Source organism: Trachemys scripta, chromosome 13 (genome assembly GCF_013100865.1).
Source record: "Trachemys scripta elegans isolate TJP31775 chromosome 13, CAS_Tse_1.0, whole genome shotgun sequence".
Classification (NCBI taxonomy): Eukaryota; Metazoa; Chordata; order Testudines; family Emydidae; genus Trachemys; species Trachemys scripta.
Window position 1 is genome coordinate 11802771 of NC_048310.1, and position 24811 is coordinate 11827581.

A 24811-nucleotide genomic window follows, 5' to 3' on the forward strand; every position below is an offset into this window, starting at 1 on the left:
AGTCACTGAGGCAAGGTGGAGATAGAGGGTTGGGGGGTTCCCCAGGAAGGGGAGACCCAAAACAGGGGTACTGCAGAGGACAGAACCCCAAGGTAAAGGGCACCAGAGTCCGGGAGGGACACGGGAGCCCTACGGCAGGTGAGACACCGGCCTGCAGAGGGCGATCTGGGCTAGACAAGAGCTAATTCCCAAGACGACCAGTAGGAGGCGCTGCCACACTGGTGAGTCTCGATTCGCTACAAACACCTATTACAATTAATATTTTAATATAATAAAAATGTTAAATGAAATGAATCCAAATGATAAAAATCTAGACAACACATTCTGACAACATCAAATGAAAAAGAAAAAAAAAGTCAAATCTGTTTCAATTTTTCGCATCGAGTATTTTGTCAAAATAGACATGTTCCTACAAAACATTTAGATTTTGATTAAACTGCATTTTCTGACCAAAAACTGTTCTGTGGAAAATTTTTCAACCAGCTCTAGCTGACTGGACATATTGATGGCCATGTACTCCTGAGGACTGAAGTTCAAAACTGCCCAAAACTTTTGTGCCTTGTTATAACAAAAGCCAGCTGCAATGCCAGAAAGTCTGTCTGCCTGAAGAAGGAAGAGGCAATCCTGGTCTTGAATTCCACCCCGCTGTTCTGGCCCTGAATGTAAGAAGACATGCTATATGAAGACACCAACGGAGAGCCACAGGTGTTCATCAAAACAAAAACCTATAGTATAGAACTGTCTGGCACAGGTACACCCATCAGGCACCACTCTGGACTAGGAAACACACTGGGAGATGAGAAAAGAGCAGCAATAGAATTTCAAGAACGAAAACAAAAGTGACCTAGAATAAAGCCCAAAAATACGTTGATAAATTGAAACGATCACTGTTCCCTGCTAGGCCCCTGATTAAAATAGTAACATTTGGTACTCCTGCAGTACCTTCTGTCCAATTACTTTACAAATAGTAATTAAGCAAGCCTCATACCCCAGAACTAGCAGCAGAGCTAAAAGCAGAACCTAGGGGTCCTGGCTCCCAGCCCCTTGCACTAACCACTAGACTAGACTAATATTTCCTCTCCAAGAAGCCAAACATTTGTGTTCTGAAAGCAATACTTTGCTATATGGACCCTGCCCATGCCGAAACCAAAGACTGATCCCCCAGGCTTCCTTGATCCTAATTGATTAATTAAGCTCAATATTCCAGCCAGGAAGCAAGTTCTTATTTTCTGTAGGTTTGAGAATGTGTGTGTAGCATACAAAGGCTCAAGTGCATGCTATATGTCCATCAGCTCTGAAGTTTCCTAAAGGAAAATCAAATACTAGCTGAGCATGTAAAAGTTCTGTTAAATTACCAGCAAACAAACTTTCTAGATAGCTATTGTTTTTACACTGATAACAACATACACTGGTTTCTAATATTACTAATTATTAATAGGGAACTGCAGGACACTCTCTCCTTAAAAGGGCAATGTCAGCCTGTTTTAGGTCCTAGATTTGATCTATGATGTGATCTGAGCCAAATGTAGGTGCTTGACCATTTGCATTAAAGGAAAATCACCATTAGCCATTAACTACCCTTCATTTTCCAGACATTGGAGAGCACAAGACCATCATAAACACCTAGAAAATCAATATAAGCAAGTGGGTTTTATGACCAACATTGCTCCTCCTGGAGCCTAGATATAACACGGGGTAGGCACTTAGAACCATCTCTCATCCAGGTTTTTATAGACAGAGTACACACAACAAGAAATAAAGAAAAGGCTGAGAAAATACTTGACCCACAAAAACTGGAGGAAAAACCCAATGACATGGACTGCTAAATGTCAGAGTGCAAAACCAACAGAGGAAGAATTTATATTCAAATTTGAGAGGGGAAACACAACAGAATTTTTTAAGAAAGTAGATCTAGTGATGCGCCTAAACTGCAAGCTTAGATTCCAAACTTTGTGCAGCATTTAAATATGGTGTTTTAGTTTAACCTATTATATATAGAGAGGCCATCAGCAACATCTGCATTTGGATCTACATCTGAATTTGGAGTTTAAACAGTTCCAGAATTTGGGACTTTCTAGATTTGGGTTGAGACCACTTCTAAGAAAAACTACTACAAAGAAGAGGATAGTAAACACAAAAGCAGAAAACAAACCTTTAGGAAATCCCAGCAGGTCTACCACTGATCAGGAATGAATGGTATCAGGACCTTATCAAGTCAATGCTTGTATCCCAGAAGCTCACTCTCCAAAGTGCTACGCCTGGCTAGATCAAATTTAGTAAGCTTAACCACGGTTATCTTGCTGGGGCTGTTCTGACACTAACACTCTCTTTCCCATACTAGGCAAGACCGGACAGGCTATGAAGCTTAATCCTCCCAGTACATGCTTCCTCCTGCGTATTTCCAGAGAACTGCTAAACCACAGTTATGTCCAGGAAATGTTGGAACTTTGGCAGAGGTATGAAATTGCTCACTGTTGCAAAACATTTTCTTCTTTTAGGCTGATATTGAAGATAGGGTAACTGGACCTACGTGATACTTATCAGGTTAAATAAAAGTTCTACAAGACACAGAGGTAACAGCAATATCTTTTATGACTCAGGTGTTTATCTAGTTGTTTGCCTGGGCAAATACCTTCTTTGTGTGAACAGTCACAGTAAGTGTTTGTGCATGCATTCTCTGCAGTTGAGAAAAATCAGTCCCCCAAAGTGTATTTCTATCACATGAAAGCTTTGAGGCTATGGTTCCATTGAATATTTAAGCCAGGTTTGCTCTGGTCCAGAATGACATCAGCATGTATCTTCAAACATTAAGTTATTGATTTTTAATTGCTTTTGCTAATGCAAAACATGCACAAACACGCTCGCAACATGCACAATTTCCTTGCCTCCTCTGTGCTTTTGTTTGCCATCTGTCAAATGGGTACAGCAATATTTTTCTACCTCACAGGGATATCAAGAGGCTTAATTAATGTTACTGAAGCATTCTGAAAATCCTTGAAGTTTGAAATTTATGATTAGTTTTTATTATTATTAGGTCCTTAATGGACCTCGTTTTGATCTCTACACTCAGGTAAAGCAGAATAGTTGAAGACCGACACCTCCGTAGGAGATTCCTTATGCATTGGGGGCCAAACCCCCAAAGAGTAAAAATCAGCACAGTTCCATTTCACGAGCTTGTTGTCCATGAGTAAAGTCACCCACATGCTTATGTGTTTGCCAGACTGGGATTTAGCTCAAAACAAAATCCTTGACTTAGTGAATCAGCTCCTAGGCCAATTTACACTAGCTGAGGATATGACCCATTCGGCTTTAGGATACAATAAAGAGGCAAGACTGAGCCATCACAGAGTTTAAAACTTTATTTTTAAAAGTCATGTTTTAATTAGCTATTTTAGCTGCACTGTAGAAGTTTTTCTTATTATCTCTGTCTCATCTGTACAGCCAGTGCTGTTCTGCACCAGTTATTTAAAAAGGGACATTACCAGTTTCGAAGAACTACATTTCTGTCTGGCAATGTTTTAGCTACCATTTTCACATTTAGCCTCTAAGATTAACATGAATTAAAGATAAAAGAAACAGAATAATTCCCTCATTTTTAGTTTGTGCGTTTGGCAGCATTTTGCATATAGTTGGTTTCACTATTTCCCCTTCATAGTCAGTTAGAACCCAAGGCAGCAGTGAGCTCTGTGCATCAGTCCCACATGACCATGCAGATCCCCATTAGTTTCTGTGAGGTTTGGTGCAGGGGTCTGGCTGTTGGGAGCTTATTGCATCCAGGACTGAAGCCTCAATTGGTCAGCATCCCCATTTCAAAGAACAGAGGACAGAGAAACAATTTGGAAAATGTGAATGTAAGATCCTAAAAACAGAGCAGCAGCCTGTGTAGGACCTGAAACTCTTTGTCACAATTTTATTTTATTATTATGACGACGAACAGGTAGAACACTGAAATCAATGGCGCTATGACAACTGACATCAGTTGAGAATCTTCTTCTCTATCTGTAAGTCAACATCTATCAATGCCATTTTGCCAACAGCTCTATTGCACTAACTTATCCTATCACACTGAAGCGTCACACTCGGCTGATCTCTGCATTATTCAAGAAATGGCTTGTCCAGATAACAAAATGTTATAACAACAATTCTCCTTATTACAGTGCCCTTTCTGTACACCATCCTAAAGAACTCCCCAGCAGTCCTGAGGGGGGAAAAAAAAAAAAATCAGCTGACAATACAAAGTGGGGTTTCATGATCTGGGTTCTGTTGGAATTCTTCCCAGGCTCTGACTTTATTCTGTATTTCTCTCTCTCAGTACGTTTTCCTGCACTGTACTCTCCTCCAACTGGTAAGACTATAACTGTACTGCAGGCTTCTCTGCACCAATAGTCACACTAAAAGCCAATTTGAATACAATGAAGGGATGAAACCCAGATTCTTCATGCAAAACTCAAGTCAAAAGACCTTTCACCAGGGAACAAAATCCTCCCTTCCAACTCAGAGTCAGAGTGCAGGAAAGTAGCACAACCAGACCCCGGTCACTACTACAACCTGTGTACAATCCCTGCCTCCTCCCCCCATGCATGGGAAGTGTGAGCAGTGCACCCACATCATTTGCAGATCCAGGTGCCAGACTTTTTCACTCCCATTGCCCAACTAACAACTCCACATACAGATGGGAGTGAACTGCTCCGGAACCTCTTCTCCCTAGTCTCTCTGCCTAGTAGAGCCACAGTGGTTCTGCTGAATTCCGGGCCTTCCATGAGCCCAGGCATATCACCCCAAGGATACTGAATGGATTTGCTACTAAACAAAACCCAGACTCTGAAAGGGAGGACTATATCTAGACTAATAGGCTTGCTAAACTAAAAACAGGTACCAAGAAAAGCATATGGATTAAGGAAACAACAGGCAAAGGCATTCCCAATCCAGCAGAAATATTTGCCTTGGGGACTCCCTGACAAAACGCTGAGCTCACGTAGGAGCTAAATATGTGCAGTGAGCTTTGTCTTTATCAGGGCTTCCTGTTCTGTTTGTTTTTCCTTCTGACGACACCTGATTGCCAAGAATAGAATAAAACAACACTGCGCATTATGGATGGGAGAACTCCCTTTATCACAGTTAGATCCTACTTGAAAAAAACAGACCAGGACTGAAAGTTTCTGAGATTCTAGGCCCATTTGGCTCTGGCAAAACCTGAGATGTGGACTGCAGCCTGCATTGAGGTTAAATGGTTTGTACAACTCCACCCTGTCTCGCTTCCCCATCTCATCCACCCTCGAAACAACTCTTATCCAGCTCTTAAACTGAGCCAACACCAAATTCCCCCACCCTTCCCAATGACACAGAAGTGTAACCTGCAATGGGAAGGGAATTAGATCCTCCCAAGAAATGCAAACATGTGCTAAGAGTTTGGGGTGGGCCAGCATGGTTAGTAAGTTGTGGCAACTTTAGCAATGAAACTTCTCATTTGGGTTATTTTATTATGAACAAATGCTTGTGACCATCAATGTGTATTGTGCTCTGCAGACAAAAGGAAGGAAGACATAATTCAGCCCTAACACAAAGAGACCTTACTACTACTGATGCCGCAGGGAGCTGCTCCCACTTCCTCAAGGGCTGAATTTGGTTCATGCTCCCTGCCCCAAAGAGCTTGCAATCTGCGCACCAGGTCCTGCAAAATCTGCCAGCTGTCCCAGTGGAACTGAGGGAGAAAACAGGTTTGTCAGAGTTCAGTGCTTTTTATTAGAACTGGGAATCGACACATCTGGCAAAAAAAACCCAAACAAAACGTCCACCTCATTATCATACCAGAGCGTCTGGGAAAATGACTTTTAGTGACACCAACAGAGCACGGTGAGGACTGAAACAAACACTATGCTTCAGAAGCAAGACTGAGTGCAGAAAACTGGGCACATACAGCAAACACTGAGCCTGAAAGGCCAATGCATCTAGAAGATTTGGCAGTTTGCTCATACTCCATGTTTGCTCTCGGAGCATCATCCCTTCCTCCAAAGTGAGGGTGGAGTCATTCCATGAACCAGGAATAGCTTCCTACCAGGACAGTGGTCACATTACCACAGCTGTTAGTTTATCAGGCCCCATATGTTGAACTGGATTGGGATGGGTCAATATTTCAAAGGGAGACTGTTACAGCGAAAAAGCTGGTGATTTAAGGACGGTGCTGGGCTCTCGCTTCTGACTCATTACTGTGCAGCACCATGCCACTAGGTCAAGAATAGACAGCAAAGGCAAGGTGGGCTCAAACCTCTAACACAGCATGTAGTGCTTCCCTGGGTGGACTGTACCTAACTCGGACAGATTCCTGAAGCACATCCTAGTACCACACCTTAGACTCTCATGTCTTGTTACTAAAGCCGGTCAGAAACCAAAATGTCTATTCCACATTTGGAAATCTGTTTTCATTCTGAATCGGCATGAAAAGCCAAAACTTCAAAAATTTCCTGAAAAATGAAATGAAAAATAAAATTCAATTCAGAACTATAAAAATGTTTTGGTTTGATAACTTCATATCATAGAATCATAGGAATGTCGGGCTGGAAGGTATCTCCAGAGGTCATCTAGTTCAGCCCCCTCCATCCCCAGTGGTGAGGCAGAACCAAACAAACCTAGACCATCCCTAACAGGTGATTGTCCAACCTGTTCTTAAAAACCGCCAACGACAGAGATTCCACAACCTCCCTTGGAAGCCTATTCCAGAGCTTAAATGTCCTTATAGTTGGAAAGATTCTCTTAATATCTAATCTAAATCTCCCTTGCTGCAGATTAAGCCCATTACTTCTTGTCCTGCCTTCAGTGGACATGGAGAAGAATCGATCAACATTCTCTTAAAATAGCCCTTATCGCATTTGAAGATTGTTATCCTTCAGATGCTTATAAAATTAATATAAAATCATTACATTTCAATGTCAAAATATTATAATATAACATTTTAAATATATTATGTTTGTAAATATTAAATTAATTTACTATTTTTAACCATCTACACATTTAATCATTCAGACATTTTCTTGTTGAAAATTTTGTCAAAATCAATACATTTGCCATGAAATATTTTCATTTTGATCAATTCCCAATGGAAAAATCTGTTCCACCAATTTTTTAAATTTTTTTTTTGACCAGCTCTAGTTGTTAAGTACATCACACCTCCCAGTATTTACAGCCCAATACCACACCCCAAAACATCTCAACTTAAACACTGGAGATACAACAACTTCTACACTGAGACATCAGAGCAGAATCCAGCTCAGAGTTCCTCTTTCCAGATCTGTATTGATAGTCCTTTGACAGTGAGAAATAGCTAGAGGCATCCAAGTCAGAATCATACACCTGCAACAAAGCCTGCATCTTAATCCGTGTGTCCTGGGGACACTATGATCTGTTTGGCAGGGAAAAGAGACAGCACAGAATGTAAACTTTAAATTGTTTGTTGCTCCTGCCATAGATTTCCTCCTTAGATATTACATCCTTATTTAAAATGTAGGTTTTGCATCTTGATTCTCTAAGTATTTATTATTTTATTTTAAATATTATTGTGCATTTGTGAGCATCCTATAGACCTTTCTGTATGGGAAATCCATAATTATACTGCATTCTGGCCTGGTCACACAGGATCATCAATCAGGATCGGCACCTACCGAAAACATATGGGAAAGCTTGAGTTTCATTACATTCAGTTTCCCATAGTGACACTGGAGTCATAACATAGTCCAATATAAACACTATGGAAGCCCAGATTAATTCAATTCCTTCATCATTTATTGTAAGGTTATATTGTGATACCAGTTTTTCAGAGGAATTACTGTGCATGCGAAGCACCCAGTTTTAGATGTTCATTTCTCACAATTATGTTCATTTGTTTTTTCAAATAACAAATGGCAGGCTGCTCCAGATAAAAATCTACAATGCCTGCCAAACTCCCTGTACGCGCCACAGGGTGCTTTGGGTTCAAACTTGTTATCATTTGTAATAGTAAACAGGTCGGGAAAAGAGGCTATAAAGAGAATGCTAAGGAATAAAGATTCAGAAATTAAATTTAACAGAAAAATGATGTACAAATTATATGACAGACATGGATGCTAACACCAGTAAGTGAAGTTGAAAAATAAAAATAATATTATGGCGTCCTATGAAAATATTGAAGCTGTCCAACTCCACAGCTGAGCACAATTTCTCTCCAATAGATTCTATTACTTAATTGGATGAGGAAGATTCTGTGGTTAGGTTGCTAGCCTGGCCTTGAGCGATAAGGGCTCAGCTCTCTGCTCTACCAGAGACTTCCAGCCACTTCGGGAATGTCTCTACAGCAATGCAAGGTATGCCCGCAGCTTGGGTAGACTAGCTTTATCTGCACTAACATGGCAAAAAATAGCAGTGTACATGAGCTGGTGCAAACTTCTGCAATGTGGAGGTTCTGGGGAGGCTAGTGCACCCCCATTGTCATGTCCACACTGCTATTTTTAGCAATGCTAGCAAGGTCTATCCAAGCTGCCGTCCCCATTTTGGATCGCAGGGTAGCCACATCCGCAGTATCTCCACATCTCAGTTCCCCATCTGTACAATGGGGATAACAGAACTTCCCTGCCTCAAAGAGGGGCTGTGGGGATAGGTACCATAAAAAGACAGAGTAAAAACAAAGGCTAGGTTGTGACTCACCATTGCCTGGGAGCACCATGGCTCTCAGTGTTTCACCCTGTGCAAACTCTGCACATGCAGTTATGTGTGCGTATTTCTAAAAGCCTGGGCCATTAAGTCGTTATTGCAGGTTTGTGCTTTCCACTGTCACCTATACATGCATCAATTCAGTCTTAACAGTAAAACTACGTAACATTAAAAATAAGATTTCTACTTCTCATTATCTAATGGATTATACGGTAGAACCTAGACACAAAACCACCACCAATGAATAACTATATTGTCACCTCATTAGTAGCTCCTTTCTACCATAAAAAATTTCTCTAAACAAGTTTCCATTCTTCTCTGCCCCCTAACCACTTGCATTACATCCTTGAACAATGAAGCAACAGAAGAGCTATTAGACAGAAGAAAAATTCCATTTCTTACAATTTTGTATGTATTTTATACCTAGAAATACTGCAACAAATTCTGGAAAAGTGAGTTCCAGAGCACAGGACATACATTTGTATTTATACTTCCAGGTTCTTCAATTTGAGTGGAGCCCAAGAGCGCATCCAAAAAGTGTTTCCACCTCTTTTGCTTGAATTTGCCTCTGCCATCTGTCCTGCATATCATCGGTGTTTAGACTTGGGGTAGAATGCACAAGGCTCATGTCTTACAGAACAGTGCACTAACAGCGTTGGAATGGATTCTTTACGTTCCAGAGTCCAAGTGTTCCTGAGCCTCAGCCTACACTGGAAGGTTCATCAAACATGGGCTGCATCGTTCACACAGCAGGCAGGCAGGGAACATTCTCTGTCCTAGGTAGTTTCCCACACTCTTCCCCAAGTCCCAGTCTTAGCTTCTTATTTTCAAGGGATGCTATCAGGCTGTTTGGGAGGGTCAGAAGGGGCCAACTGTGTGTCAGAAGGGCGGAAAAAGAGGGAGTTCCTCCAGAAAGGTTCAGATAGTTGAATTCTAACCTCCAAGTGTTAGTCTACTTTGAACCAAATTTCAGCGATGATTTTGGGAATCTCTCGTACCCCTCACATGGACCCCTTCAGCCCACAGTCCTAATGCATAAGCAAAGGCAAAGATCACGGTCCAGAAACTCAGCTGGTATAAACTAAAATGGAGTCATGACAGTTTACTCCAGGGAAGGATGTGGCCCCAGATGTTCCCATGTACGACTATTACTGAGAGCAGAAAGTATATCGGCTGTGTTGAAAATCATCACAATCAATATATTTTTATGGCATTCCAACACCATCCAAAACCCCAAGCACTGGAACAAAGTGAAGGGCTAACGTCAGGGTCTGAGCAATGAGATGTATCCTTAGCCACTGGTAAACGACTCTGCATATGAAAGGACCTGTCTGAAGTAACTGCAGAAGACAGCCAGAGTAATATGAGTGTGCAGAAAAGGACCTAGGGGTTACAGTGGACGAGAAGCTGGATATGAGTCAGAAGTGCGCCCTTGCTGCCAAGAAGGCCAACAGCATATTGGGCTTTATTAGTAGAAGCATTGCCAGCAGATCAAGAGAAGTGATTATTCCCCTCAATTCGGCACTGGTGAGGCCTCACCTGGGAGTACTGCGTGCAGTTTTGGTCCCCCCACTACAGAAGGGATGTGGACAAATTGGAGAGAGTCCAGCAGAGGGCAACGAAAATGATTAAGGGGCTGGGGCACATGACTTACGAGGAGAGGCAAGGGAACTGGGGTTATTTAGCCTGCAGAAGAGAAGACTGAGGGGGGATTTGATAGCAGCCTTCAACTAACTCAACGGGGGTTCCAAAGAGGATTGAGCTCGGCTGTTCTCAGTGGTGGCAGATGACAGAACAAGGAGCAATGGTCTCAAGTTGCAGTGGGGGAGGTCTAGATTGGATATTAGGAAACACTATTTCACCAGGAGAGTGGTGAAGCACTGGAATGGGTTACCTAGAGAGGTAGTGCAATCTCCATCCTTACAGGTTTTTAAGGCCCGGCTTGACAAAGCCCTGGCTGGGATGATTTAGATGGTGTTGGTCCTGCTTTGAGCAGGGGATTGGACTGGATGATCTCCTGAGGTGTCTTCCAACCCTAATATTCTGTGATTCTGTGATCTAGTGTGACTCATCCTGGTTTGTCCAGGACAGGATTTAGAGTCACTCTGTTGTTCCATGTTCCTGCAGAACCCTGTAATATGGAGAACACACTTCATTTCAGTGCCTAGTTTCGGGTTGTTAATGGGCATCAACTGGGTGCAACTTCAAGTCAATGCTACTTCAACCCCGAGGAAAGCCAAATGGAGTTCACAAGAAGTCACACACACACACACACACACACACACACACACACACTCCTTGTGAAAGACCCAACGGAGAAGATCCCTGGCTTCGATCTTCCACAAAGCTTATGGGCAATCTTAAACCGCAGCTGCACAAACCATGTCAGATGCAGGTACCTCATGCACAAATGGAAAATTAAAAACTCTCTAGTGTGCAACTGTGGTCGCCCAGAACAGATTGTGGAACATATCACAACTCAATGCCCAAGTCACAAGTATGATGGAGGCATCACAGTGATACACTCCGCTACTCCAGGCACAATTATCTGGCTTAGCCACCTAAATGTAAAATTATAATTGTTGCGCTACATCTACATCAGCCATAAGAAGCAGATGATGATCAACTGGGTTATTTTCTCTTAAAAACCACAACTGTTTATCCCTCAAAGAAGGAAGAAACTTTTTCCTATGAAGATTGCACTGCCGTCTGCTATTGACCAGCTTCCCTGATAGTGCTTTAATATTTAATCTGACCAATCAAAAATATTGGAATGTCAGATACAGCTATCTATAATCTTTCATAGCTCTGACAGACAGCTGATCAGCACCAGGACCACAAGTATACAATCAGAAGAGGTATCACGTTCTGCCAGTGCAGCACTGTTCATATCTTCATATATATTACTGAACTACTTCCGGAGCTGCTATGGTATAGTAAAGATAGAAATGCAACTTCCATTATAATCACCCTTTTGCAGTTACCCATATTTTCACCAGAACAATTTCCTTTGGGGCTGAAATTTTTCATGAGTTATCTCCATTTCAAAGATACTCTCCCCCCCCCCCCCCTCCACAGTTTCTGCGGAAATCACTCAGCCATTTCTGAATTCTACACATATGAAACACATTCTTGTCCACATATTCCAGTCAGAAAAAACAATGCACACCCAAGAGTCAACAGCTGAACAGATATTATTGAAACTTGATCTATTCTACAGTCACCACTGAGATCTAAGGAATGGCCAAATTTGGAGAAAATAGGGTCAGCAGTTTTGAATTTATGATTGCTGAAAGATTTTTTTTTAAGTGCATATCCAGCTGGATTTTCAGTTAGCTTTCTTTTCCTGATCTACAGCAGTTTCAAAACTTAGGAATGTGGTGGAGCGCTCTGCTCTCGCTAAACTTGCAATGACCTTAGAAATCCTACAAAACCTTACAAACACATGAGGAAGTGTGGGATAATGTGAAAATAAAGGAAAAGGTGGTGCCTCCTGTTTAGAAACAGGACTTTAAGGAGGACTGAATACAGGAAACTATATACTATGTAGCACCACAGCACAGCTGTAAAACATTTGGTGATGGTAATCAGCATGTTGCACAACAACCAGACATAGAGAGTGGGGAAACGTGCCCCAGGACACTGGCCTCAGATGAATAGCACTTATCATTAGACTTGTCATCCAGAGATCTCAAAGCACTTTAAAAAAAAAAAAGTGAGCATCCCTAGTCCCAATTTGAAGGTGGGAGAACTAAGACACAGATCAATGGCTTGTTTTTCAGCCACTAACACAGCCGTTCAGGACATGTCTCATACAGCACGAATCGCAGAACACTGAAAAGAAAACAGGTCCCCTGACTCCAAAGTCAGGGCCATATCTACTGAACCGTGCTGTTTCCCTGAAGCTCCTGTAGATCTCATCTGAAATGTATGTCTATTAATGTCGGTCCTCCACAATCTCTTTTTTCTGTACCATCATGTGACGTGTGGGAGGGACCAACTTGCTTGTTCAAACTGAGAATGCTATGAGCAAGCTCTTAGAGTAAATAAGACATGCAGTTGAGGTGTACTTGAGGGCTGGCTGTTTTTAAACAAATCCTAGCATTTTAAAGAACTACATAAATATTTCTGCCCCACATTACCCCCGTGGTCACCTACCCACAGGGTGGTAATGGAATTGTCCATTTCCAAACAGATACTTGAAAGTTCAAACTGTTGAGCTGCCTGATTAGTTGAACCTTCTAAGGTGCTTTTTTCTCTAAAACCTAACGGCATTCAGTCTCACCTGAAGTCTTTACATTAAGAGTGGATGTCTTTATAAAAGATATTATTTAATTTCACTGGAAGTTCTGTACTCAATGCCAAGAATTACAGAATGAAATTCTATAATCTGTGTTATTCAGGTCGTCAGACTAGATCATTATATTGGACCCTTTGGGACTCAAAAAATCTATCAATTCTCCCACAAAGCCCTGTCCTGTTTATAAAACCTACTGCAACTTTAAATCATCTTGGCCCAAAAATTCCCATTCTCCACTATCACTTAAAAAAATTTAATAAACACAGCAGGCACAGCAACCCAAACAATCTTGAATGGCTTTGAATGTGTCACCTCACACAAATCTGTTGGTAAGTAACCAGCTTGACCACAGCGAATTATCTGCCTAGTGTCAGCCTGGCTAATCAGGGCTAAAATCTCAGACTTAGCAAACAGAGAATCAAAGTGATTAATAGAGAGTTGTTCTTTCATGTTTACTGTACCTGCAGTAAGACAGTACCCCCAGGGATTGTGAGCTGTAAACAGTACTTAGGGGCATTCTCCCAGGAGAGCAGCTGAACGTCTTCAATAGCACTGTAGGAAATGGAGTTTTCCATATACCCAGTTGGCTGCAAGAAAACAAACAGAGAAAGAAAGAATAAGCATTTACTTACTCATCAAAAGTTTCACAACATGGATTCAAATGCATTATGCCACCGAAACGGATCCCATTGTATTTGGTGCTGGGAATAGTTATATAGCATCTGATTGCCTTTGATGTTTTGAGCCCATAAGGACAGGATGATGGGCAGCAGGGGGGCACACACCACTAGCCATTCCCCTCTGGAACGTCAGGTCCAAATCCTGGGGAGGCCACACATGAAATCGTTTGGTGGCCTCATGTTTGCTCCACCTGACCGTCATGAAACCACTCAACAACTTGGTGGAACTGGGAGTTTAATGAGAGAACCTGAACTGACCCCTTGCTGGGTCTGGAGTCAGGAATCAAGTGCAGAGGAAGCAACTGGTAGGAAGCTTGAGAGAAGCTCCTATACAGGTCATTCTAGAGAGGTGTTATCAGTCCATCCCCCGCACTTACGGGAGTGTTAAAGTCACAAAGGAGTAGACAAAACCAGGAAACAACTGAGGTTATTAATCAAGCCTGTGGATGAGGCTACAGTTCTTGATCAAGCCTGTCTACACAGCAGCAGCGGAAGGCTTCCCAGAGACGCACTAGCTCTGCTCCAACTAGTGCATTCAACATAGCGGTGTGGCATCTGTGTGATGGCACAGGCTAGCTGCCCGAGTATGTACCCAGGAGGTGGGTGGGATTATACTTGGGCCACTAACCCAAGCCGCTGCTCATGCTGCCACGGCCACATTGTTATTTTTAGCATACTAGCTTAAGCAGAGCTGAGGTGCGTTGGTCTATCTGTGCTGGGAACCATCTTCCCAGTTGCTGTGTAGACAAATCCTATACAAAATGTGTTGATTTGGATTGGTTAGATGAATTTGTGAGCTCAATACTGAGCAGGATTTGAGTTGAGATATGTATGGCTATGTCTGTAGGAGGAAGGTGCTTGGATTATACTGACAAAATAGCAGTGTAATATAGTTTAACTGGGAAGAATTCGATTTTTTATTAATGGAAAACCAGTAACCAGATTCCACCGTACACTCTCACAAACCGATGGAAAAATATATCCATCGATGATAAATCAAAATTTACAGATAGGCAAAAAAGGAAATGTTGCTTGAGAACTTAACAGAGTTTGATTTAAGAATATTTACATTTTATATTTTGACCATTTGTGTTTTATTTGAATCTCAACATCTATGTAATTAACTATTTCTGACACCCCTACCCCGTTGTCTGATCCCCTCCATAATTTCCCGCAATGGTGAAAATTTAAATCTATAAAAATAGAGGGGAAATGCTTAAAAATAATCAGTATTATCTGCCGAAATTATAAAAAAAATATTCTTCCAAGCCTAAATGTATTGTGTTGGTTTTATTCTATGTGTTTTTGTTCTGCCTTCTGCTTACAAGGTTGACCAAGTACATTATCAAACACTAAATCAATCAATGGGTCTCTGGGTTCCAAAGGTGTCTTCTACACATCTGGCACACTTAACCAGCAGCTTCAAGATTTATAATGAAAGGCAGCCCCACACCAACCTGCTTATCATCTCTGCTACATTTAAATGTCAGTTTCCTGAAGAGGTTGCCACTGCCTGATTACAAGTAAGAATCACAATTAATGCCCCCGCCCCCAAAAAAACCACAAACCAACATGCTGCAGTTAAATATGTGATATGAATCAACAGTGAGGAAACCAAAGTTAAATACAAAGCTCGTATTAGAGCAGACACAGTACAAATACCACTAGGATATATTCTAAATAGTCTGCATTTTATGATTTTCACATATATAAACAAACGTATTTAATACTATATACACACCACACATTATATACACACACACGTATATATACAAAGTAGGTACACACACACATTCAGAGATATAGATGTACACAGACACACACAACTATTTGAGTTAATCCAATGCTTCACAGCAATCCTGAGAGACTCCACTAGCTGCACTCAGGGCTCATGTAGGTAGAGAAATTGTCCAGTGTAGCTAGTGGAGTAACTATTCTGCTATAACTAGGATGGTCAATTTGTCCATAGACTGACCCCTGCTTGCAATAAACAATAGGTGTTTATTATTCTTAATTATTTTCTCAGTATTTCTGGTTTATGTCTAATTTACATGTCCTGACCATATTACTCCCCCCCCAGTTTAATTTATGTTAATAACAGTCTTGCAATAGGTTATAAAGAAAAAAGGGGGAAGAAAAATGTCAAAACTAGGACTACCTCGGGCAAACAGGAGCAGCTCTAACAATCACAACAGAAGATCTTGTGGGTGAGTGTGAAATAAGCAAATTCCTTTCGGAATGTAGCTACTTTTTAGCTGCACTACTTCCTTCCATAAGGTAAGTGGGCGGTGTGTATGAAAAATCATACTCACTTTCACTCTTTAAAAGTATACAGAAGCCCCATATAAAATGTCTGCCAAAATGCGGTAGATGTCCCTATAACACAAGATTATCACTACAAAACCATCAGCAGTCTTTTTAGCAAGAAAAAAAATAGGGGTGCAGCTTAAAAAAAACCCTCTAAAAAAAATTTCTGAATGATGCTTGTTGTGGAAGTTTAATTTTTATAGCAACTCTAGCAATGAAAAATTTTTACTGTCTCTTTAACAAAAGTTTGTTGTGCAGGAAGTATGATAAACTTCTGTTTATTCATTTACCCACAATATTGTTCCATGCTAGTGACTGGCGTCCCAGTGGTTTCTGCTGAAACTGTACGTCAGACGTTGCCTACTGGAGAGTAATTATCTTGTTCTCACAGGAAACCAAAAGCCCAAGACCCTTTAGAGATCAAGACGACAACACTCAGGGAAAATATGAAAAACAGCATGAGCGGGGTCTATTAGGCTCAGGAGACAAAAGTTTTCAACAACATGCTTTGAAAGAATGACGGGACAGGGGGAATCCAGCACCAGCAGCAGTAAATATCAAATAAATAGGGCAGGAGCAATGCAAATTGTTCTCTAGGGCCTCCATCCTATGTGGTGCTGAGTGCCCTGAGCTGCCATTCCCTTTAAACAGGAGTTCTGAGTGCCCAGAACCTCACAGACTCTGAATCCTGACACAAAGATTTTTCCCATAGCTTTTCCCGTAACTGCCTTTTTTAAACAGTCACAAAGATAACTCATCCAGTTCAATCACAGCTCTGTAATCTTTCAACAACTAAATCTCTTCCCAAAGACCAATCAGCTGATATTCATTAATCAACACATTTAGAAAGAGTAAGATAATGTACAACCCTGCCTTCTTATTAAAGGATCAAAAGAAAACCATTAGTCATTAATAGGTTTTTCTGTTTTGTTTTATTCTCCCATAGCCAGAGTATTTTTTACTTTAGGGGCTAATTTATATATCATTTAAATATCACTTCTGCCTCCCGCCACTCCTTTCCCCCTCTCCCCCAACAAATGTACTTCAACACTGTTTCAAATCTTCCATCACAGAGAATGGACTAGGTTGTGTCGGTTTCAAGGGTAACTGCACCTGTATCTCCCCTCCCCACTTGTGGCCACTCAGGTCTCAGGCCTCCATCTGTCTCTCGATAGGGACCCAGGTCTCACTCCCTTCTGACCATGGTTTTAAGGCTGCACAGCTCCCTGCCTTACACTGTGATATCCCCAGCAAGCCCGTCAGCCTAGCACCCAGCACCTGTGCTTTGCTCTCTCTCCCAGGACAACGACAGTGTTTTTACCAGTGACCGCACAGCTGTTCCAAGGCAAAGTACATTTATTCTTAGACCAAAAGCATCACCAAGAAATCATACACAAAACAATAAAAGGAATTAAATGCTCACTAAATCAGGAATCGCCCATCTCCAGCGTGGAGAGTCTGGTAGGCCAAAGTCTTTCCCTTCTGCAAAGGTTGGAGTCACCCTACGACAGCAAGTCCTGTGTCTGCTGTATCAAAAGGAAGGCTCTGGGTCTGTTTAAACTTAGACTTTTATACCAAAAGCCCTACTTTATCCTCCAGAAAACAGGTAAAAATTGTCCCTCCCTCTATACTTAAAAGGTTCAAACTTCAAAGGCTGGATATCTTCATAGCCAGCATTGGGATTTTGCATTAATCACCCCCGAGTGATTCCAGATTTCATAGGAAACACCCCCCACCCACCCGAGTGAGCCAGCAACACACAAATACACATCATCTGTACTCATACAAATGAGTATGAATATTCTACAGATCATACTGTCCGACCCATCTCATCATAAAGGCTTTGAGGGTTTTTCAGGCTTTAAACATAAAATACAGTGTCCTCAAAGACACTGCAAGTGGTTGCAATATCTGTCACAGTTATGCTTCCATGGCACAACCTTGATAAGGAAATTTACATAAATATAAATTAGAATTTTTAAATGCCTTCCATTTTAATGATGTAAAGCCATCTTAGCAGAATGGGAAATCTCTCTTAGATTTGACATATTTCAAGCCCCAGACACCCAATATAGATAGCATCCTCCAAAATACCACATCTGAAAATTTCAACTCTGTTTTGCAATTGAAACTACAGCCTTACTGCACAAAAACCCTTGAAATGGTGTTTTTAGATAATGTTACATACTCAAGGCCACATTTCGCACTATGGGCTGTGCAGAGGTGCATGATACCAGCAGGAGCTCTGGGAGAGTACCGTGCCTGAGTCCCACACAACACTTCCTAGAAGTCTAGGGAGCTCCATCACTACACTACACCACCCTTTTCAGGAGCAAAGCCTTCATTTCTTCCCAGGCAGTGCCAGCTTGGCTGGTCAGTGCAGAGAGGCCTTTGCCACTTCGGAGTAGCCAGCACCACACTGGGAAGCCCAAGAACTATACTGTGCCTATCCATTACATTTGGGAGCAAAGGGTTCTTTGAATGCACCTTCATGGTACTGAGCAAAATTTAGCCTATCAAGAAAAACAATTTAATTTAATTTAATTTTTTATTGTAAAAATGAAAAAAATTGTATAAACATTTCACTCTGCTTCGACAAGGAGTTAGGTTAGTCAATTTAATGTGTGTGTATAGTTGACAAGCACCTTGCTGTTGTTTTAGGTCTGCAACATGGCAGGGAATTTTTAAATAAAAAGAAAGGTGGATATAAAGTGCATAGAAAGCTGGCTAGATTGTCGGGCTCGACGGGTAGTGATCAACAGCTCGATGTCTAGTTGGCAGCCGGTATCAAGTGGAGTGTCCCAGGGGTCGGTCTTGGGGCTGGTTTTGTTCAACATCTTTATTAATGATCTGGACAATGGGATAGATTGGACCCTCAGCAAGTTCGCGGATGACAATAAGCTGCGGGGAGAGGTAGATATGCTGGAGGTCCAGAGTGACCTAGACAAATTGAAGCATTGGGCCAAAAGAAATCTGATGAGGTTCAACAAGGACAAGTGCAGAGTCCTGTAATTAGGATGGAAGAATCACATGCATTGCTACATGCTGGGGACTGACTGGTTAAGTAGCAGTTTTGCAGAAAAGGATCTGGGGATTACAGTGGATGAGAAGCTGGATATGAGTCAGCAGTGTGCTCTTGTTGCCACGAAGGCTAACGGCATATTGGACTGCATTAGTGGGAGCATTGCCAGCAGATCGAGGGAAGTGATTATTCCCCTTGATTCGGCACTGGTGAAGCCACATCTGGAGTATTGTATCCAGTTTTGGGCCACCCACTACAGAAAGGATATGGACAAATTGGAGAGAGTCCAGTGGAGGACAACGGAAATGATTAGGGGGCTGGAGCACATGACTTATGAGAAGAGGCTGCGGGAACTGGGATTATTTAGTCTGCAGAAGAGAAGAGTGAGGGGAGATTTGATAGCAGCCTTCAACTACCTGAAGGGGGGTTCCAAAGAGGATGGAGCTCGGCTGTTCTCAGGGGTGGCAGATGACAGAACAAGGAGCAATGGTCTCAAGTTGTAGTGGGGGAGGTCTAGGTTGGATATTAGGACAAAACTATTTCACTAGGAGGGTGGTGAAGCACTGGAATGGGTTAACTAGGGAGGTGGTGGAATCTCCATCCTTACAGATTTTTAAGGCCCAGCTTGACAAAGCCCTGGCTGGGATGATTTAGTTGGGGTTGGTCCTGCTTTGAGCAAGGGTTGGACTAGACGACCTCCTGAGGTCTCTTCCAACCCTAATCTTCTATGAAAAGGCTTTTTATTTAAATTAAAGTTAAATCATGGAAATATTTCCATTTACATTGGGTTTTGTGAAACCCATTCTCCGCACAAGACATATACATGCCTTTCTGTAGTGGGGTGGTTACCCCGCTCCTGCCCTGAAGGGCTTGAAAGCAGCTCTGAAGAGGGCTGCAGCTCTGAGACCTGGACTGATTGGGGAAGTAGCCACAGCTGGGCTATGCCCCAATCAGGTCTCAGCTGGCCTGTATAAAAAGGCTGTAAGCCAGAGGCCCAGAACAGTCTCTCTCTGTCTCTGTGTTCAGAGGGAGAAGGGCCTGGCTGCAGAGAGCTAGAGACAGAGTACCTGAGTGGAGCAGGGCTGGGGAAAGGCAGAGGAGCTGGGGAGCTCTAGCCTGGAAAGCCCCAGGCTGCAGCCTAGCATTGGGCTAAAAGGTACTGGGGGTTGCAGAGGGCAGCCCAGGGGTAGGCCAAGGCAGCAGGTCCAAACCCAACCTTGCCAGTGATGAGTAGGCTGATACTGCAGTCATCCCCAGGACATGGGGCTAGACGATGACTGGCAGTAGCCTTATATTGAGGCAAGGTGGGAATAGTGGGTGGGGGTTCCCCGGGGAGGGGAGACCCCTAAGACTGAAGGGTTACGGCTAGGGGCAGCACCCCAGGTACAAGGCCACCGGGGTCCAGGGAGGGACACGGGGGCCAGAGGACAGGTGGATCCCCGGGCTGCAGAGGGTGCTCCGGAGCTGGAACGAGCTAATTCCCGGGAGTCACCAGCAGGAGGCGCCGCAGGGGTGAGTCCGCTCCTCTACACTTTTCCTTCAGTGTAAAAGGAACCGAGAATTTTTGTCCATTTAAAGAAAAAAAAAAAAACTTTGCATTTCGTTCAGTTTCATAAAGATTTATAAACCATAAAGCTTTGAAGCCAGATGACCTTTTTTGATCCAGAACAACCAGATACCACGAGACAGAGTAAATCATAAACTCAAGGATTAAATGATCATAAAACTGAAGGAACTTTCAGGCCCAAATTTAAAGTCAGCCTTCCTTCAGCTTTTCTGGGAAGCAGCAGCAGCCTATACAATTAAACAAAAATCTGCGCACTTATTTCCATAGGAAATTTACTAAAAAGAAAAGAATAAACATGACGTCCACTGTTAAAATGAGGCTTGTATGCATTTACTCACATAATCATGTACTAAATCTTCAACTGCATCATTTCTACAAGAGACTGTCTAGAACAGATGCATTATACAAATACAGGGAATCATTCACATAAGATGTGACAGACAGATGTACATATGTACTGGGGGTGGATGACAGGATATTTTAGGGTTACCTGTGACTTTCCCAGTGAGATACCCTGGGTGGAAAAACATGCTATTCTAACACAATCTCCATTACCATCAGATGTCTATGTCTCATTTGGCTGTTCTTGGGAGTAAGGCATGTAAATGCATGCAGTTCAGGATGATGAATATGCACTATTATGTACAGCTGTCCATATCTGTATTAGTGCCCAATCTGGTAAGGTGCACAACACCTCCTGGGAAATGCCGATTGCCCTAACCTCCTGGAGTGGAGCTGAGGGTGCTCAGTTCGCATCTTAAAGGGTCATGGACTAAGGCAGGGGTCGGCAACGTTCAGCATGGGGCTCGCCAGCGTAAGCACCCTAGTGGGTCGGGCCAGTTTATTTACCTGCTGACGCGGCAGGTTCGGCCAATGGCAGCCCCCACTGGCCGCGGTTCGCCATCCCGGGCCAATGGGGGCGGCGGGAAGCCGCGGCCAGCACATCCCTTGCCCGCACCGCTTCCCGCCGCCCCCATTGGCCCAGGATGGTGAACCGCGGCGAGCGGAGGCCGCGATTGGCCAAACCTGCCGTGTCAGCAGGTAAATAAACTGGCCCGGCCCTCTAGGGTGCTTACCCTGGCGAGCCGCATGCCGAACGTTGCCAACCCATGGACTAAGGAATTGCTCACAAAGGCAGCCAGTATGAAGAATCTCTGACAATAAATGAATACATCCTATGGCTCAAGAAAAGAAACAGCATATTAGAAATTGCCTCTTGTCCCTACAAAATTTGGAGGAATTAACATCTGATCTGGCCAAGTATAAGCGACAGCAAGACATTCATCAAGTGCACCTATTGGCAATGTGAGGTTGTGATATCCAGCTCAATACACTTTGGCTAATTCTTGATATGGAAGAAATTTCTGGTCATAACAGGTGGACGTCAATGTTAATCTCATGAAGATTAATATGATGAGAGAAAATCTAGCAGCAGGACTATACGCACACCTCCATGGTAACATTATTGTGCAATGACATGGAGAATACAAGTTTTAGGTTTTCCTCTGAAGCCCAACCACCTTTGGATCTAGGGGAGGAGTTCTCAAACTTCCATTGCATCATGACCCCTCCCCTTCTGACAACAAAAATTACTGCACGACCCCAGGAGTGGGGACCGAAGACCGAGCCCGCTGCCCTGAGCAGAAAAGGGAGGCCAAAGCTGAAGCCCAAGAGCCTCTGCCCATAGCGGGAGCATGTAACTTTAACCCTGGGCGGTGGGGCTTCAGCTTCAGACTTGCTGGGGCCCAGGACCAACAGCAGCCTTGGCAACCTTATTAAAATGGGGTCGTGATCCACTTTGGGGTCCTGAACCAGTGCGAGAACCCCTGATCTAGAGCCAGGATTCTTCACTAGGTGAATCCTGGGGTCTGCTGCAGTACAGCAAATCCTTTCCTAGTCTGATTGTTAAGCGAAAGGTCTATCACACTGCTCCACAGCAAAAGAAACCAAGGAGAGCTCTTTGGTGCTGGATCAGATGCGCAGGAGTCAGGGAAATGTGAGCTGAGGAGCACACGGAAAGGTCTGTGTTTGAAAGATGGGGCTATTCTTGTAGAGGGGTGGCACTGGGTGTCACTAATTGAGGTACAGCAAAATGCCACCTCTAGACGCTGCACTTTCCTGTGTGCCCCTCTGGGTTTGCTTTGGTCACTAACTTTTTTTTTTATACCCAAGGGAAAAAGTAACACTATCAATTTGATCACAGTGGGCTAGATCTTCAATGCAGCTATACCAATTTACACTAGCTGAGGAGCTGGCTCCATGTTTACATACGTTATGCACACACATGCTGTAACCTAGCGAATGCTAATGAATAACAGGGAATTCTACCACATTTATCCATATATATGGAAACACACATGTCCCATGCAGTATAGGTTGATTCCAACAAAAATTAGTTATTATTTGATTACTGTAGCATCAAGGAGCCCTAGTCATGGACCAGGATCCCGTGTGCTAGTGCTGTACAAAAACACAGAACATAAAGATAGCGTCCACCCCAAGGAGCTAGTTTACAATCTAATTTACTATGTGATTTAATTAAGCAAAGGCCCTGATCCACATAGTTCCAAAAGACTGCTGTGGAACTACATTGATTTACACCAGCCGAGAATCTGGGCCAGAAATTCACCTGAATTTTAGCTCGGCAGCAGATCGGGTGCAAGTACGCTTTTTCTCCAAATATTTAAGCATACCTGGGATTGCAGGCTGTTACATTAAAATGTAACGCTGTCATTTAACAAACCAAAAACGTGGATCATCGTAAACTGCACACAAAGTACTTTCATAATTCTGCAATGCATTTGACGTACCAATCCCATGCAGCCACATGTGATGGAGAGAACAAAACTGTCTGTCACGCAATTGACTAGAAAAGCTAGTCTCCACCTCAACATGAAAATCTCTCCAATGTCTGGGGGAGGATGGGGGGGGGAAGAGGATGGGATAAAAAATCTTGAGAAAAAATAAATGCAAATTGCTTCAGATGTTGAATGAATATAAATGTTTCTATTAATCATATTTAATAAGCAGCTAACAGCATACAGCAGCACATGAGCTGACACTCAGACTTACACTATTACCTTGCATCCATGTGAAAGCAATGATTTGGATATGAAAAATTCTCTTAGAAATTCACCATCAAAAGGGGGGGAAATCAAGTCATTTTACAGGAAATGTGTTGTGGGAGAGGAGTCAGGTGGGCAGGAAAAATTGTTAATAAGTTGCTTAAAAACCAATAAAAACAACAAGGAGTCTGGTGGCACCAGACCAATGTTATAACCAATGTTATAAAAATCCATGTATGCACTTTTTTTTAAATAGGGGAAGGGAGTTATTTCTTTCATTGTCAAACCCAGATGAGGAATCACTGCGAGCACGCTGTTTTTATTTTATCCATAGAATTATTTGACTTTCAGATGGTAAGATGAGAGGCATATCTCAATGGCTTTCGATGATGCACAGCCACCAACAAGAATACTCTGCCGGAGCAGCTCAGAAGAAGTCAATTTCCTGCTTTGGGAGGAGGGTTAATGTGACAAAGTGACACCGGGGGGGGGGGGTGTCTTTAAAGCATTGAACGATTATGGACTGATGGGCTGGCATTTGAAAAGCGCACTCTGCATGTATGCTGGGAAGTCGTCCCTCCATGGACCATGCTACTGCCAACCAGTATTGAAAAACAGCCAGTCTGCTGATGTGGGGGGGGAGCTATCCATGCACAACACGTGCTGTATCAAAGGAAGCTGACCCCTCAGAGAATTAGGGACTTGATCACATTTTGCAACTAAGTCTGTTGAACTCTATTGATTCAATGCACGCTACGGGATGACAATCAGCGGAGAGAAGTGGGAAAGGGAGGGAGCCATACTTGGCACAAGATATTATACATGGCAAGGTTTTCTAACACAGGCCAAGCCCAGATGGAAAGCTTTGTTCTCCAAGTACCTGATCCTTCAACTCTCATTGACATCACAGGAAGCTGTGAGCCGTATAATGAAGATATATAGGGACTGCTCAGTCTATTCCTACAGAGAGTGGATAGTCGAGTCTTTAATGTAAAATACTTTGTAATTATAGGGGGGAGGGATAGCTCAGTGGTTTGAGCATTGGCCTGCAAAACCCAGGGTTGTGAGTTCAATCCTTGAGAGGGCCGTTTAGGGATCTGGGGCAAAAATCTGTCTGGGGATTGGTCCTGCTTTGAGCAGGGGGTTGGACTACATGACCTCCTGAGGTCCCTTCCAACCCTGATATTCTAT

General features: G+C 42.8%; 1 protein-coding gene across 4 annotated transcripts in view; it reads right to left on the reverse strand.

The window, feature by feature from the left end:
• CMIP (c-Maf inducing protein) overlaps positions 1-24811 on the reverse strand; it is a 174635-nt gene that overhangs the window by 65335 nt on the left and 84489 nt on the right. For all 4 annotated transcript variants that reach the window (XM_034788074.1, XM_034788073.1, XM_034788076.1 and 1 more), the window contains exon 2: positions 13441-13566. In XM_034788074.1, the coding sequence (XP_034643965.1) occupies positions 13441-13566 (126 nt within the window). The remainder of the gene's footprint in view (positions 1-13440; positions 13567-24811) is intronic.